The following is a 15,060-nucleotide window of genomic DNA, read 5'->3' on the forward strand; positions in this document are numbered from 1 at the left end:
CTCGTTCTCTCTCTCTCTCACTATCTCTTCTCTCCAATCTCTCCCTCATTCTCTCTCTCTCTCTTTGTCTCTGTCTGTCTGTCTCTCTGCGTCTCTTTATCTGTCTGTCTGTCTCTCTCCTTCTCTCCTCTCACTGTCTGTGCTGTGTCTTATATCCCCTCTCTCTCTCTCTCTCTGTCTCTCTCTATCCTCTCTTTCCCTATGTGACTCTCTCTTTCTCTCTCTCTCGTTCTCTCTCTCTCTCTCTCTCTCTCTCTCTCTCTCTCTCTCCCTCTCTCTTTCTCCTCTCGATCTCTTCTCTCCAATCTCCCCCTCCTCCCCTCCTTTTCTCTCTCTCTCTCTCTCTCTTTCTCCTCTCTAGCTCTTCTCTCTAATCTCCCCCTCCTCCCCTCCTTCTCTCTCTCTCTCTCTCTCCTCTCTAATCTCCCCCTCCTCCCCTCTCTGTCTGTCTCTCTTGAACCCTCCCAGTGCCTGCTGGGCCAGTGACAGGAGCCCTGGGAGCCGCCTCCAAGGGCCCCACCCAACGGGGACTGCCCGCTGGAGTAAAGGCCTGTCCGGCCCCGGTGTGAGCCCCATTACTGTGAAGCTCTCTCTCCGCGGGTGCAACCCCCAAGCGTCGGAATGGAGTGACTTCACATGCGTTGTGTGCGTACGGGGAGAAACAGGAACATGGGTCCTAACAATTATTGGCAGGGCTGCATCGAAGTAGTAAAAGAGTTTACACAGACCTGGGGGAGTCTGAAGAAATGTGACTGATCAACCGACAGTGCTCAGTGTGTGAGAGAATTAGTGCCAATATCGGCAACAGTTATCACAAAGCACATAAGTACATAAGTACATAAATAAAACACACGACACTGTAATGTAAGTGGAGAAATATTGCTGCAGGTTTATTAGCATAACCAATATGCAAACAAGGTGGGTTATTTTACAGGCGATCCCAGGGCAGGCCAGCCCTATGCCGCCTGCCCGTCTGATAAGCCTAGAGTCACCATGGCAACGCCAACTGGTGTATACCAAATATTGGGAGGGTCCACCCCTCCCATCCGTGGACCACCAGTCCACTTGCTTCACACGCCCCCCCGTGAAGGGTGGGCGGAGCATACATGGCAGCCCCCGGTTGCTCAGACCCACAACCGCCTTTCGGTTAACGGGGCGCCGTCGTTCTTCCAGGGGACACGCTAAAACATCCCTGGGTATCCTGGCTTAGCACCCCGCGGTGCTGCTGCATGCTGTACCCCTTGGTATGTGCAGACCCTGGATCGCCCTGTAACTCCTCCACAGCCTTGGGAGTGGCCACCGTCACTACCAGGGCCCCCCACCAAAGTCCCCTATTATTCGCAACCCGCAGCTGCCAGTGCTTCCCCTAGATCCAGTAAAAACAACTCCATGCCTAGATCCGAGAGGTGAACCCCATCGCCCTTCAGGCATCCCGTTGATTTGGCGTGCAGAAGGCCATGCCTGATGAAGCCAAAGCCTCTTTGCTCAGTGAACTTGCGCATGGCGCTGTTAACTTTTCTTCTAGACACCTCGATGGCGTCGCCTGAGCGAGCTCCATGCCAAATAGCGCGTGGTGTCATCTCAGACCACCACAGTTCACACGGCACCAACAACACGCTCAACTTGCAGAAAGTATCCCTCATGTCTTGGAGCAAAGCTCTCCTTCCTAGTGATGTGACGTCATTGCCCCCCAGGTGAACCACCAAGAGGTTGGGCGGGAGCCACCCTCCCCGGAGTCTCTGCTTCACTTTCCGTAACAGTTCGCACCAGCGCAAGCCTGGGAAACCCAACCACGTGATGTCTGTGGCGGCAAAGCCATTCTGCCACTCTCTTGCCTCCGCCCATTGTGCCAGTCTCGCAATAATTGAGTGACCAATTACCCACACCTTCATTCCTAATAAAGAGAAAATTGGTTTTGAGTATATGTTTATTAAACGGAAAAACATCAGCAAAACATCAGCACATCTACAGTCAAGGTCAATCAGGAGCAAGAGAAAGGGGGGAGGCCTGACAAGATTGTAGGTCCCGAAGAGGCAGTCCAACAAATTTGGCCCACAGCCCCCGCGGCCACTCCTAGGGCCGAATGTATCGCTTGAAGCAATGCGATTTCCAGCGCCCCACCTTCATGATACCTTCTGCGGGCAGACCTGCCAGGAACGCTGTGGTGGCCACACCTATGCGGAACGAATGGCTGCTGAATTTTTTGTCCCTAACCTCATGGCCAGACAGCCTTAGGCAGGCCTTTAGGATGTGGTCCACTTGGAATCTAGTGACCAGGAGGCCATCCGGATGCACCAGCAGGTAACCCGCCCCCCGCGGGCGAAGCGGCAGGTAAGTTCTGACCCATGCTACCGGGCAATATTTTTCATCCCCCAGGCTGTGTAGCACAAATAACCTCCCTCGCCCTAGCTGGTCAGTTTTGGACTGTCTCATGACAATTTTCAGCCAACCCGGCTCCAGTTCTACGTCTTTTACGTTCAAGGCCACCCCCGAGGTGTCAGATTTAGAGCGAGCCACCAGTTCCCCGATCCTGAAGGCACCAAAGAAGGCTAGAGAAAAACAGGCCGAGAACAGTGTAGCTTCGTACCCTGAGTGGGTGGCCCTGCCCATACAATCCAACATCCCTTGTAATATTGAGAAACTGATGGGGGACCTGGGATCAGGGGAGCACGGAACCAACTTGGCCCACCCTCGCAAGGCTGCTTTGATGACAAAAGCCTTGGTGGGATTGGACTGTCCCCTCAGTTTGGCGTGGTGGCTGATGGCAGCGAGGTGACCCGCTATCCAGGAATGCGTTTTCCCCTCCTCTCTGGCCCACAGAAGGAATTGTTGGACTCTAAGCTCCAGGGCCACCTGATCCTCCTCCCAGCCCCCTGTAATTGCACAGAAAAGAGTGACACAGCTCCCGTAGCGCTTCGCAGTTCTGGGGGCTAAGGACCGTTCTCCCAGTTCCCTCATCCGTGGTCCCACTTCAGCAGCCGCCACACGTGTGGCGGGAAAGGAGTCCCCTCTTGACGTGCGCTCGGCCAGGCCTCCCGGAAGCGGTGCCACTGAAATCGAGACAAAGAGTCAGCGGCAACATTAGAAATCCCTTGAATGTGCCTGGCCCTGCACTCTACGTTGTTGAATAGGCAGGCCCTGACAAGCTCTCGCAGTAGACACAGGACCAGGGGGCAGCTGGCAGACTGGGAGTTGATGGCCTGCACCACCGCTAGATTGTCTGACCAGAAAAGCACTCGTTTTGCGGACAGGACCCTGGGCCAGAGATGAAATGCTACCACAATTGGGAAGAGTTCAAGGACAGTGATCTTGGACGTGACCTTTTTCTTGTGCCAGGCGTTAGGCCACCTCTCTGCACACCACTCCTTGTCCAAAATCACTCCGAACCCTTCCCGGCCAGACGCGTCAGAAAAGAGGGCAAGCTCCCGGTTGCTAGCCCAGGGGTCGCGCCAGATGACTGTCCCATTGAAGTTGACTAGGAAGTCTGCCCACATCATAAGATCTTCACGCATCCCCTTGTTCAATTTAACCATGTGCTGCTTCCTACTCACAGAGGCCGTAGCTCTAGCTATCCTTCTCGCAAAGGCCCTGCCCGCGGGGATGACTCTGGCAGCAAAGTTTAGCTTCCCCAGGAGGCTCTGAATGGCTGCCAAGGAAACCTTCTCCTTCCCTACCACTTGGCTAATCTGTTCTCTCAGTTCCCGCACCTTGTCAGCTGGCAGCCTGGCCTCCCCCGCCACTGTGTCCAACTCAATACCTAGGAAAGAGAGAACCTGAGCCGGACCCTCCGTTTTCTTAGGGGCTAAAGGAACGCCAAGGTGATGCATAAGAACCTGGAAATCTGCGAGGGCTGCCCTGCAATCCTGAGTGCCATCCCTCCCGATGAATAAGAAATCATCTAAATAATGGGAAACCCCAGAAACGCCATAGGTGTGTTGGAAGGCCCATTGAAGGAAGGAGGTGAAGGCCTCGAAGAAGGCACAGGAAACCGCGCACCCCATGGGCATGCACTTATCAAAGTAGTACATGCCGTCAACCTTGAAACCCAGCAGGTGTTGGCTGCTCGGGTGCACTGGTAGTAAACAAAAGGCCGACTCAATGTCGGCCTTCGCTAACCATGCTCCTTTGCCAGCCCTCCTTACCAGATCAAGAGCGACATCCAATGTACAATAAGACACAGAGCATGAGCCCTCCTGAAGGCCGTGGTTTACTGAGCCCCCCTCTGGATAAGACAGGTGGTGGATCAGTCTGAAGGACCCTGGTTCTTTTTTAGGGACCAAGCCAAGGGGGGAGACTACAAAGTTATCTAACGGGGGCTCCCTGAAAGGGCCCGCCACCCGTCCCAGCCTCAATTCCTTCTGAACTTTTTCTTTTAAGACCTGTGGAAGGACCCTGGCAGATCGGAGGTTCTCCGCATCGTGACCGGACAGGGGACCTACATATGGTATGGTGAAGCCCACTGAGAAACCTTCTAGCAGGAGAGCACTGTCAGAGGTGAGGGGGTACAGTCTGAGTAGATCGAGCATGCGGTCAAGGCTGACAGGGGAAGGACCCTTGCTGGCCTGGGGCGCAGGTGCACAGGTGACTGAAGAGGTGTGAGGGAGGGGGGGGGAGAGGCCGCCGCTAGGTGAGGGGGCGGAGGCGACTCAAGAAGACGGTTTGAAGGAGTCAGCAGGCTTCTTGTCTGTTTTGGCTTGGCAAGAGGAAGCGGGGTGACGCCCCCCGCACTTGCTGCATGAGTGCTGGAAACGGCACTTGACCCCCCAAGAGCAAGCGCCGGCATTGAACAGATTGCAAGTCCCAGGCGAAACACGCTTGGCCCCCCCTCCCCTGCCACCTCCCCTGCGCCCCCCCCCGAAAGGACTGCCTAGCGTGCTTAGAAGTAGGCTGGGAATTCCCTGGCTGGCCGCCCCCCCCCTCCTGACCCTTTGGGAAGAGAGGCAGGGCTCTGGGAACCCCGAGACCCCATGTGGTCCATCCACAGCTGTACCTCTTTCTGGTCCCATTCCATCTCTGGGCAAATGGCCATCTTCTTTCTGAACTCACGGTCATAATTGAGCCACCCTTCCCCGCCCCACTTCTGCGCCTCAGTGTGAATTAGCCGCTGGTACAAAACTAACCCCTGGCCTTGTTTGGGAAATTTCTCAAGGATAACCGATTGTAAAATGGAGAAGGCGGATAGCCAGTTGTCAATGGTTTTATCCGGCCACTGCTGGAACCTGACCTTCTTATCGTCTTCCTTCCCCCCAAGCCTACGCGCGTCTTGCCCATGCTGGCCCAGCAGAAGTAGGGAAAAGATGTCCAAGAATTCGCGCCTCCAGATGAATTCCTTTACTGTCAAGGGAACCTCCCAGATCAGCGAGCTATGCCCAGACAGGAGCGGGGCATGAGTAACCTCCTTCTTGGCTGAGGTCTGCAGAGCTGGCCCTGGTACTGCTGCGCTAGCTAGCTGTGTGGGCGAGCTGGCCCCTTGGGCGGGGGAGGGGGTAGTGGACTGAAAGACGGCAGCAGGCTGCCCAGTTGGCGGCTCACCTCCTGCTGGTTGTCGCTGCTCACCCCCTGCAGGGAGGGGCCCTGGTGCGGGGGGGCCAGCGGGAGCCCCCATCTCCTGACTGGCGGACATCCCAGAACCTGCCGCCGCCGGATCCGCACTCCTGGGCAAGGGAATAGTTGGTGTGCACGGCACCGTGGACAGCTCAGGGGCCTGACGACATGTCCCTTGTGGTGCCCAAACGGAGGCTGCAGCGGAGGGGTTCCCTCCCGCACTGTCAGCAATCGGCCGCCCCCCGGCTGAGGCTGCACGCGAGAAACCAGCCCTGACCTCTTCCATGAAATTCTTAAGGTTGTCATTGAGATTGGCCAGGTCTTCCTTGGATGCAAAGTTAGAGGAAGGTGTGCTTAAACTGCTGGGGGGGGCCGGGCCGGCCGGGGACGGCAGGGGCCCGGATGTGCCCTTGACGGTGGGCACCGAGCGAATCCTGTGTGCTGGTACTTCAGCCGGGAAATCTCTAACAGTGGCCCTGCGGATGCGTTTGGACCGGGGCGGGCCCGCCTCGTCAGTCGACTCTTGTCCCGTCGTGGGACCCCCAGAAATGACACCAGAGTCGTCAGGGCTGCTGGCCTTGAGGAGGTGTGCAGCCCAGTCCAGTCCTTCAGATTTAGCGAGTTCAATAATTGCCGCTATCTGTGCGTCTTGCGAGTTGCCCTGCTGGGTCTCATCGACCTGAGACGGCGTCGTCGAGAAGAGCGCTGGGGTACCCTCACTATCCATCTCGGACTGTGTCCTGGCCTGCAAGAGAAAGGAACGTAAGCTGCGGCCAGTACCACTTGAAACCGGCCCCTTCCCGCCCGGAAACCAATCATGCGCCGTCACACCCGCTACTACTTACTCTCACGGAAGCGTGCGCACGTCCTTCGGCCCCGAACTTATGCTGTTCCAAATATCCTGCGTACAAAGAACAACAGCTGTTAAAAACCCGCGCCCCAGGGCGACCTTGTTCTTGCCCATGCAAGCCGAGAGCCTACTCTCCTATTCCCTCCCCGCCCCTTGGCACACTTACACCCCTGTCCTGCAGCGAGTGTGATCGTCTGGTACGCCTAACCCTTGGCACGATCTGGAGGGAGAAAGGAGAGGGTTGTAAACCAACAAAATAATTTTTTATTTTTTTATTTTTTTTTAATTCCTTGCTTTTATAACCCGCATGCACGCCCCCAAAAACAACTCCTACGCTGAAAGTGGATGGGGGGGGGGGAAGAAGAGTTTGAAATTTGCCAACTTATGATACTAAAGCATTTGCAATTGGCATTACAGACAGACATTCAATTTTTTGCATGGGGGCTTAATTGATTTGCCCAGCATCACAGAATGTTTGAAACTCCTGCCAAACTCGAAAATCCTACCCCAGCCGCTCCCTCGCTGAAGGTGGGCCACGGTAGGGTCTGCGGGGAGGGCGCGCGCGCCGCATATAGACCCCCCGCGTGGCGTCAACCCGTCTCAGAGAGCCGGGGCCACCGCCCCGAACACGACAACCACCGAGCAAAATGCAGGAAGAGGGGGGGTGGCGGTGGGGGAACTGGCTGAGAGGCATCCCCGTGAAGATCACAGAGCTCAACGGGACTAGCGCAGCCACGCGCAGGCCAACCCGCGCCAACGTGCGCTCCGGGTGCAGAGACGTGCACAGGAACAGAGCCTGAAATTCCCCTTTATTTTTTTTATTTTTTATTTTTTTTGAAATTGCAGCCCCGACTCAGCATACACATTCCCGCCCGGAGCCAGAATCATCGCGGTAGGTGCTGCTTCGCCCGTTAGGCCTGGGAGGTGGGGGCAAGCCAGGGGAAAACGGGGCGTGGATTTGGCGTCCCTTTGAGAGCACGCACCGGGAGAATATACGAAGCCCCCCTGGACTTGCAACCGAGGCGCGCACCCCTTCATAATTACTTCCGCCGCCGGGAGTAATCGTACTGGGAGGAAGCAGCTTAAAAGTCCAGCATACTAAAACCGTATGCTACTGCGCAAATGCATGTAGGCTAAACCGAAAGCCAATGCCATAAGGTTTTCCCGTCGGAGATGCCATGCCTCCACCAGGAGCAAGATCCGAGCCCGCGCCTCCAAAAGCAAAACCGTGTTTTCCCCGTTCGAAACGGCCGGCAAAAGCAACTCCGTGAGGTACTCCACTGTCCGCTTCAGTTTAGACGGGTTAAATTGGATTAAGCACCGTGCTGGATGACACAGCCCGGGTGCACCCCCAAATACAGAGCGCCCCCATGGCAGCGCCTCGGAAACCCCGTGAACAACAACTGTGGCCCGATGGTGGCCGACCCCGCGACGCACCTTCCCTCCCCCCCCCCAAAGTCACCCAAGGATGGACGGCTGAGAGGGCCTTGGCAGGATTCGTATGCGTGGCCTGCATTTTTGCCACAGCCTACATAACACTACATTTTCCAGCGATGCATTCAACTCGCTGAGCTGTCCTGCCGACTCGACGATCGCAATAGCACGCACGAGGCCCCCAACGGGCCGGGAGTGAACAAAGCAATGCGAGGGGGGGTAAACATCGTCATCAACAGCAGCATACCGACGCTCAACAGCAGTGTGTAGTGCGCGAATATACCACCCCCCAGCACCGCGATCCTCCGCATCCCCTACAGTTAGCGATGAGAGAGGGGGGGGTGAGGGGGGATGAGCGCGAGTGGCAAACAGAGGTCGACAAACCCTTTCATTAACGAGTCTGCCTAAACACTTGTGGCAGGGCTCGAATCGTTGGCACGAATGCCAAGACGAAGCGAGAAATAGGCTCCAGCACCACTGAGCCACAGCGTGTGGCCCTTACAGTACGCTAACCGCCATGGACAGTTGGTGTTGGCCCGCTCACGCACCCACCAGTAGGCACCTACGCCCCCTTGCTGTCGCCTCGAGTTCGCACAAGCGGCGCCCTTTCCCACACCACGCACACAAGTCCCGTGCCCCGCCACAATCTCGATCCCCGAGCACGGCCCCCCCCCCCGCCCGTGGTACGCCGACCACAGGGCCCCGTCTCCTGGTACTGCCCAGGGACAAGGCCGGGGCGAGAGGGAAGTAACCGGCAAACTCACCGAGAAAGAAGAGCGACACGACGGAGCACGACGAACTGCTGGCAAGGCGAACGAGCGGACAAGAGGACGAGGAGGGGGCGGAGACAGTATATGTACCCCTGTCTCCTCCCCGCCCTCGCCGGAAACAGCTATCTGTTGGGGTCTCCCCCGGACTAGCCCAGGGACTCGACCTCCCACCCCTGTGCCTTCCTGTGGCACTAAGGCGGCCGCCCTCCAAGGGGCGGGCCGCTGCGCAACCCCCCCCCGTGCAGCCTTACAGAGTGCTGAGTCTGGCGTTCCGCGACCGGAGGGAGCCTGGCGAGGGAGGGAGCGGTCACTGGGGCGAGAGTGGTGGGGGAGAGGGCATGCTGTCTCTGAGTCTGAAGTCATGCAGTCCTCAGACCACACATGATACCTGCCCACATGTTTATAATTTGACATGCATGACTACTTTGCATGAAAGACGGCCTAAGGCCAGCCTTGAGAAACCTGTGGTGAATGTTCACTTGTTTCTTTTTTAGGAGGGCACAACCAGCCTCGAATGGATTGCCCTCAGGAGTGTGGACCTCGGCGCAGATGCCCCCGTAACCTGGACTGTGTCCAAGTGCCTTGGTGCAGGGGATGGGCGTGCGTGCGGCGCGAAGGTGAGTTGGAACAGCGCACAGCAGTCCGCCCGGGGGTGCCCTCCTGCGCCCCATGAAACTCAAGCTCAGGCAGGGCGCTGTCTCGTGCGAGAATGCCATCACACGAGTCCTCATAGGAGCCATGGCCCCGTTGCTGCTATCAGATAAAGTACGGAAGTGGGCGCTGCACTCATTTTTGGGGATGACAGCTTCAGAGTTTTACTGAGAGACAAAAAACAAAAGGTTGAAAGAAGGAAAAATGGAAAGATAAAAAAAACTGTGACAAAGTGAGAAAGTAGGGGTACAAAAGAGTTTGCAAGTGTGTGTTTTTATGAGGCGAGAAATGTAGCGTGTTGGAAGATGGAGACACGAGTTGGAATCAAGACTGGGCAGTCTCGGTATTCATGAGATAAAGAATCAAGACGTGGAGGAAGGAGTTACAAGGTGGAATCAGGACTAGATAGACTCTCTCAGTACTCATGAGATAAGGAGTCAGGAAGTGGAGGGTGGCGGAGACGGAGGCACAAGATGGAATGAAGACCAGGCACTCTCAGTACTCATGAGATAACGAGTCAGGAGGTGGAGGGTGTCGGAGGAGGGAGGCACAAGGTGGAATGAAGACCAGGCACTCTCAGTACTCATGAGATAAAGAGACAGGAAGTGGAGGGGGGCAGAGGAGGGAGGCACAAGGTGGAATGAAGACCAGGCACTCTCAGTACTCATGAGATAAAGAGACAGGAAGTGGAGGGGGGCACAGGAGGGAGGCACAAGGTGGAATGAAGACCAGGCACTCTCAGTACTCATGAGATAAAGAGACAGGAAGTGGAGGGGGGCAGAGGAGGGAGGCACAAGGTGGAATGAAGACCAGGCACTCTCAGAACTCATGAGATAAAGAGACAGGAAGTGGAGGGGGCAGAGGAGGGAGGCACAAGGTGGAATGAAGACCAGGCACTCTCTGTACTCATGAGATGAGGAGTCAGGAGGTGGAGGGTGTCGGAGGAGAGAGGCACAAGGTGGAATGAAGACCAGGCACTCTCGGTACTCATGAGATAAGGAGCCAAGAAGTGGAGGGTGGCGGAGGAGGGAGGCACAAGGTGGAATGAAGACCAGGCCCTCTCAGTACTCATGAGATAAAGAGACAGGAAGTGGAGGGGGGCAGAGGACGGAGGCACAAGGTGGAATGAAGACCAGGCACTCTCAGTACTCATGAGATAAGGAGCCAAGAAGTGGAGGGTGGCGGAGGAGGGAGGCACAAGGTGGAATGAAGACCACGCACTCTCAGTACTCATGAGATAAAGAGACAGGAGGTGGAGGGTGGCGGAGGAGGGAGGCACAAGGTGGAATGAAGACCAGGCACTCTCGGTACTCATGAGATAAGGAGTCAGGACGCAGAGGGTGGCAGAGGAGGGAGGCACAAGGTGGAATGAAGACTACGCACTCTCAGTACTCATGAGATAAGGAGCCAAGAAGTGGAGGGTGGCGGAGGAGGGAGGCGCAAGGTGGAATGAAGACCACGCACTCTCAGTACTCATGAGATAAAGAGACAGGAGGTGGAGGGTGGCGGAGGAGGGAGGCACAATGTGGAATGAAGACCAGGCACTCTCAGTACTCATGAGATAAAGAGACAGGAAGTGGAGGGGGGCAGAGGAGGGAGGCACAAGGTGGAATGAAGACCACGCACTCTCAGTACTCATGAGATAAAGAGACAGGAAGTGGAGGGGGGCAGAAGAGGGAGGCACAAGGTGGAATGAAGACCAGGCACTATCGGTACTCATGAGATAAGGAGCCAAGAAGTGGAGGGTGGCGGAGGAGGGAGGCACAAGGTGGAATGAAGACCAGGCACTCTCGGTACTCATGAGATAAAGACACAGGAAGTGGAGGGGGGCAGAGGAGGGAGGCACAAGGTGGAATGAAGACCAGGCTCTCTCGGTACTCATGAGATAAGGAGTCAGGAAGTGGAGGGTGTCGGAAACGGAGGCACAAGTTGGAATGAAGACCACGCACTCTCAGTACTCATGAGATAAAGAGACAGGAAGTGGAGGGGGGCAGAGGAGGGAGGCACAAGGTGGAATGAAGACCAGGCACTATCGGTACTCATGAGATAAGGAGCCAAGAAGTGGAGGGTGGCGGAGGAGGGAGGCACAAGGTGGAATGAAGACCAGGCACTCTCTGTACTCATGAGATGAGGAGTCAGGAGGTGGAGGTGGCGGAGGAGGGAGGCACAAGGTGGAATGAAGACCAGGCACTCTCTGTACTCATGAGATGAGGAGTCAGGAGGTGGAGGGTGTCGGAGGAGGGAGGCACAAGGTGGAATGAAGACCAGGCACTCTCAGTACTCATGAGATAAAGAGACAGGAAGTGGAGGGGGGCAGAGGAGGGAGGCACAAGGTGGAATGAAGACCAGGCACTCTCTGTACTCATGAGATAAGGAGTCAGGAGGTGGAGGGTGGCGAAGGAGGGAGGCACAAGGTGGAATCAAGACCAGGCACTCTCAGTACTCATGAGATAAAGAGACAGGAAGTGGAGGGGGGCAGAGGAGGGAGGCACAAGGTGGAATGAAGACCAGGCACTCTCTGTACTCATGAGATGAGGAGTCAGGAGGTGGAGGTGGCGGAGGAGGGAGGCACAAGGTGGAATGAAGACCACGCACTCTTTGTACTCATGAGATGAGGAGTCAGGAGGTGGAGGGTGGTGGAGGAGGGAGGCACAAGGTGGAATGAAGACCAGGCACTCTCGGTACTCATGAGATAAGGAGCCAAGAAGTGGAGGGTGGCGGAGGAGGGAGGCACAAGGTGGAATGAAGTCCAGGCACTCTCGGTACTCATGAGATAAAGAGACAGGAAGTGGAGGGGGGCAGAGGAGGGAGGCACAAGGTGGAATGAAGACCAGGCACTCTCAGTACTCATGAGATAAAGAGACAGGAAGTGGAGGGGGGCACAGGAGGGAGGCACAAGGTGGAATGAAGACCAGGCACTCTCAGTACTCATGAGATAAGGAGTCAGGACGCAAAGGGTGGCGGAGGAGGGAGGCACAAGGTGGAATGAAGACCAGGCACTCTCAGTACTCATGAGATAAGGAGCCAAGAAGTGGAGGGTGGTGGAGGAGGGAGGCACAAGGTGGAATGAAGACCAGGCACTCTCCGTACTCATGAGATAAAGAGACAGGAAGTGGAGGGTCAGAGGAGGGAGGCACAAGGTGGAATGAAGACCAGGCACTCTCAGTACTCATGAGATAAGGAGTCAGGACGCAAAGGGTGGCGGAGGAGGGAGGCACAAGGTGGAATGAAGACCAGGCACTCTCAGTACTCATGAGATAAGGAGCCAAGAAGTGGAGGGTGGTGGAGGAGGGAGGCACAAGGTGGAATGAAGACCAGGCACTCTCCGTACTCATGAGATAAAGAGACAGGAAGTGGAGGGTCAGAGGAGGGAGGCACAAGGTGGAATGAAGACCAGGCACTATCGGTACTCATGAGATAAGGAGCCAAGAAGTGGAGGGTGGCGGAGGAGGGAGGCACAAGGTGGAATGAAGACCAGGCACTCTCTGTACTCATGAGATGAGGAGTCAGGAGGTGGAAGTGGCGGAGGAGGGAGGCACAAGGTGGAATGAAGACCAGGCACTCTCTGTACTCATGAGATGAGGAGTCAGGAGGTGGAGGGTGTCTGAGGAGGGAGGCACAAGGTGGAATGAAGACCAGGCACTCTCGGTACTCATGAGATAAAGAGACAGGAAGTGGAGGGGGGCAGAGGAGGGAGGCACAAGGTGGAATGAAGACCAGGCACTCTTTGTACTCATGAGATGAGGAGTCAGGAGGTGGAGGTGGCGGAGGAGGGAGGCACAAGGTGGAATGAAGACCACGCACTCTCTGTACTCATGAGATGAGGAGTCAGGAGGTGGAGGTGGTGGAGGAGGGAGGCACAAGGTGGAATGAAGACCAGGCACTCTCGGTACTCATGAGATAAGGAGCCAAGAAGTGGAGGGTGGCAGAGGAGGGAGGCACAAGGTGGAATGAAGACCAGGCACTCTCGGTACTCATGAGATAAAGAGACAGGAAGTGGAGGGGGGCAGAGGAGGGAGGCACAAGGAGAAATGAAGACCAGGCACTCTCAGTACTCATGAGATAAAGAGACAGGAAGTGGAGGGGGCAGAGGAGGGAGGCACAAGGTGGAATGAAGACCAGGCACTCTCAGTACTCATGAGATAAGGAGTCAGGACGCAGAGGGTGGCAGAGGAGGGAGGCACAAGGTGGAATGAAGACCAGGCACTCTCAGTACTCATGAGATAAGGAGCCAAGAAGTGGAGGGTGGCGGAGGAGGGAGGCACAAGGTGGAATGAAGGCCACGCACTCTCGGTACTCATGAGATAAAGAGACAGGAAGTGGAGGGGGGCAGAGGAGGGAGGCACAAGGTGGAATGAAGACCAGGCACTCTCGGTACTCATGAGATAAGGAGTCAGGACGCAGAGGGTGGCGGAGGAGGGAGGCACAAGGTGGAATGTAGACCAGGCACTCTCGGTACTCATGAGATAAGGAGTCAGGACGCAGAGGGTGGCGGAGGAGGGAGGCACAAGGTGGAATGAAGACCAGGCACTCTCAGTACTCATGAGATAAGGACCCAAGAAGTGGAGGGTGGCGGAGGAGGGAGGCACAATGTGGAATGAAGACCAGGCACTCTCTGTACTCATGAGATGAGGAGTCAGGAGGTGGAGGGTGTCGGAGGAGGGAGGCACAAGGTGGAATGAAGACCAGGCACTCTCGGTACTCATGAGATGAGGAGTCAGGAGGTGGAGGGTGGCGGAGGAGGGAGGCACAAGTGGAATCAAGACCAGGGAACGGCAGTATTCAGCACCCCCACCATTCTGCAGTGCCGGAGGAGTGCTCCTAAGGAAAACTTTGGTCCATGGCCCTTATTTATTTACAAATTAAGCAGTTATGATAATATGTGTTTATTTAGAAACTCTATGATATTCTGCAGCTTTACCTGGAGGCTTTGGTCTAGCAACTAAAGAGTCCCTTCTTTCATTCTTTCTTTCTTTCTTTAGGTCATCATTAAATGCTTCCTTTTCTAAAGATTCAGCCATGGTACTGCTGACACCTATTGTGACCTTGGAGCTGGATATATGACCTTTCACCAAGCATGTTGGGTACACAGCTGGGGCATATCTTCCTTTCACAATGCAAGAAGTGTTCTGTGCCCACTACTCTGGGGCTTGCCTGCTGTCCACTATGTACGGTTCGAAATCAGCTGTTGATGCGTAAAATATACATTGCTTCCTGAAGCCATTCTGATGCTGTCTGCACATGTATCGCACAAAGTCAGTGATGTAATAAATGGAGTTCACACTAAAGTCCACCTGATGTCTCATTATTTATTAATAAACATGCAGAACAGTTGTCAGAGAGAAATGCCAGGCTTGGGCTAAGAAAACATGGCAGAAAACTCTGCATTGGAGGTCAACTTTAGTTAAATGAAATAAAAGCAGCCACAATGCCAAAGTTCTGACCTTCTTCAGTGAGTGGAAAGTTTGCATGCCTGTGGATGAGTGAAAGGGTGAGTGTGAAAATGAGTCCATGGAGGGTGGATAGATGTGAGCGCATGCAAAGATGAATAGGTGAATATATGATGAGTGGCTCAATGGGAAAGTGCATCAATGGATATAGCAATGATTGACAACATGGCTGATGGGGTGAGTGAGTGAATGAATGAGTAGGTGAGTGAGCTCATGATCTGGTGAATAGATGGGCGGGTCAATGATTGGATACCTGTATGGATGAATAAACTGGTGAGAGAGTGCATAGCTCTATTTCCCACTATACATTACACAAACAAACGATTCTCTTCCTCTATTCATCACCCCTTGCCCCTGGTGT

At 55.2% G+C, this 15,060-nt stretch overlaps 1 protein-coding gene across 3 annotated transcripts in view; it reads left to right on the top strand.

Annotated features, from left to right (window-relative positions):
* Positions 1-14,537, top strand: part of LOC146808590 (uncharacterized) — a 54,579-nt gene extending 40,042 nt beyond the window's left edge. For 2 of the 3 annotated variants that reach the window (XM_085623612.1, XM_085623613.1), the window contains 2 exons: positions 9,093-9,215; positions 14,232-14,537. In XM_085623612.1, coding sequence (XP_085479738.1) covers positions 9,093-9,215; positions 14,232-14,242 — 134 coding nt within the window. In that variant the 3' untranslated portion in view covers positions 14,243-14,537. The remainder of the gene's footprint in view (positions 1-9,092; positions 9,216-14,231) is intronic. The other variant, XM_085623614.1, reaches the window with a different exon arrangement.
* Positions 14,538-15,060: the final 523 nt, after the last annotated feature.

Source organism: Triturus cristatus, chromosome 8 (assembly GCF_964204655.1).
Source record: "Triturus cristatus chromosome 8, aTriCri1.1, whole genome shotgun sequence".
Lineage (NCBI taxonomy): Eukaryota > Metazoa > Chordata > Amphibia > Caudata > Salamandridae > Triturus > Triturus cristatus.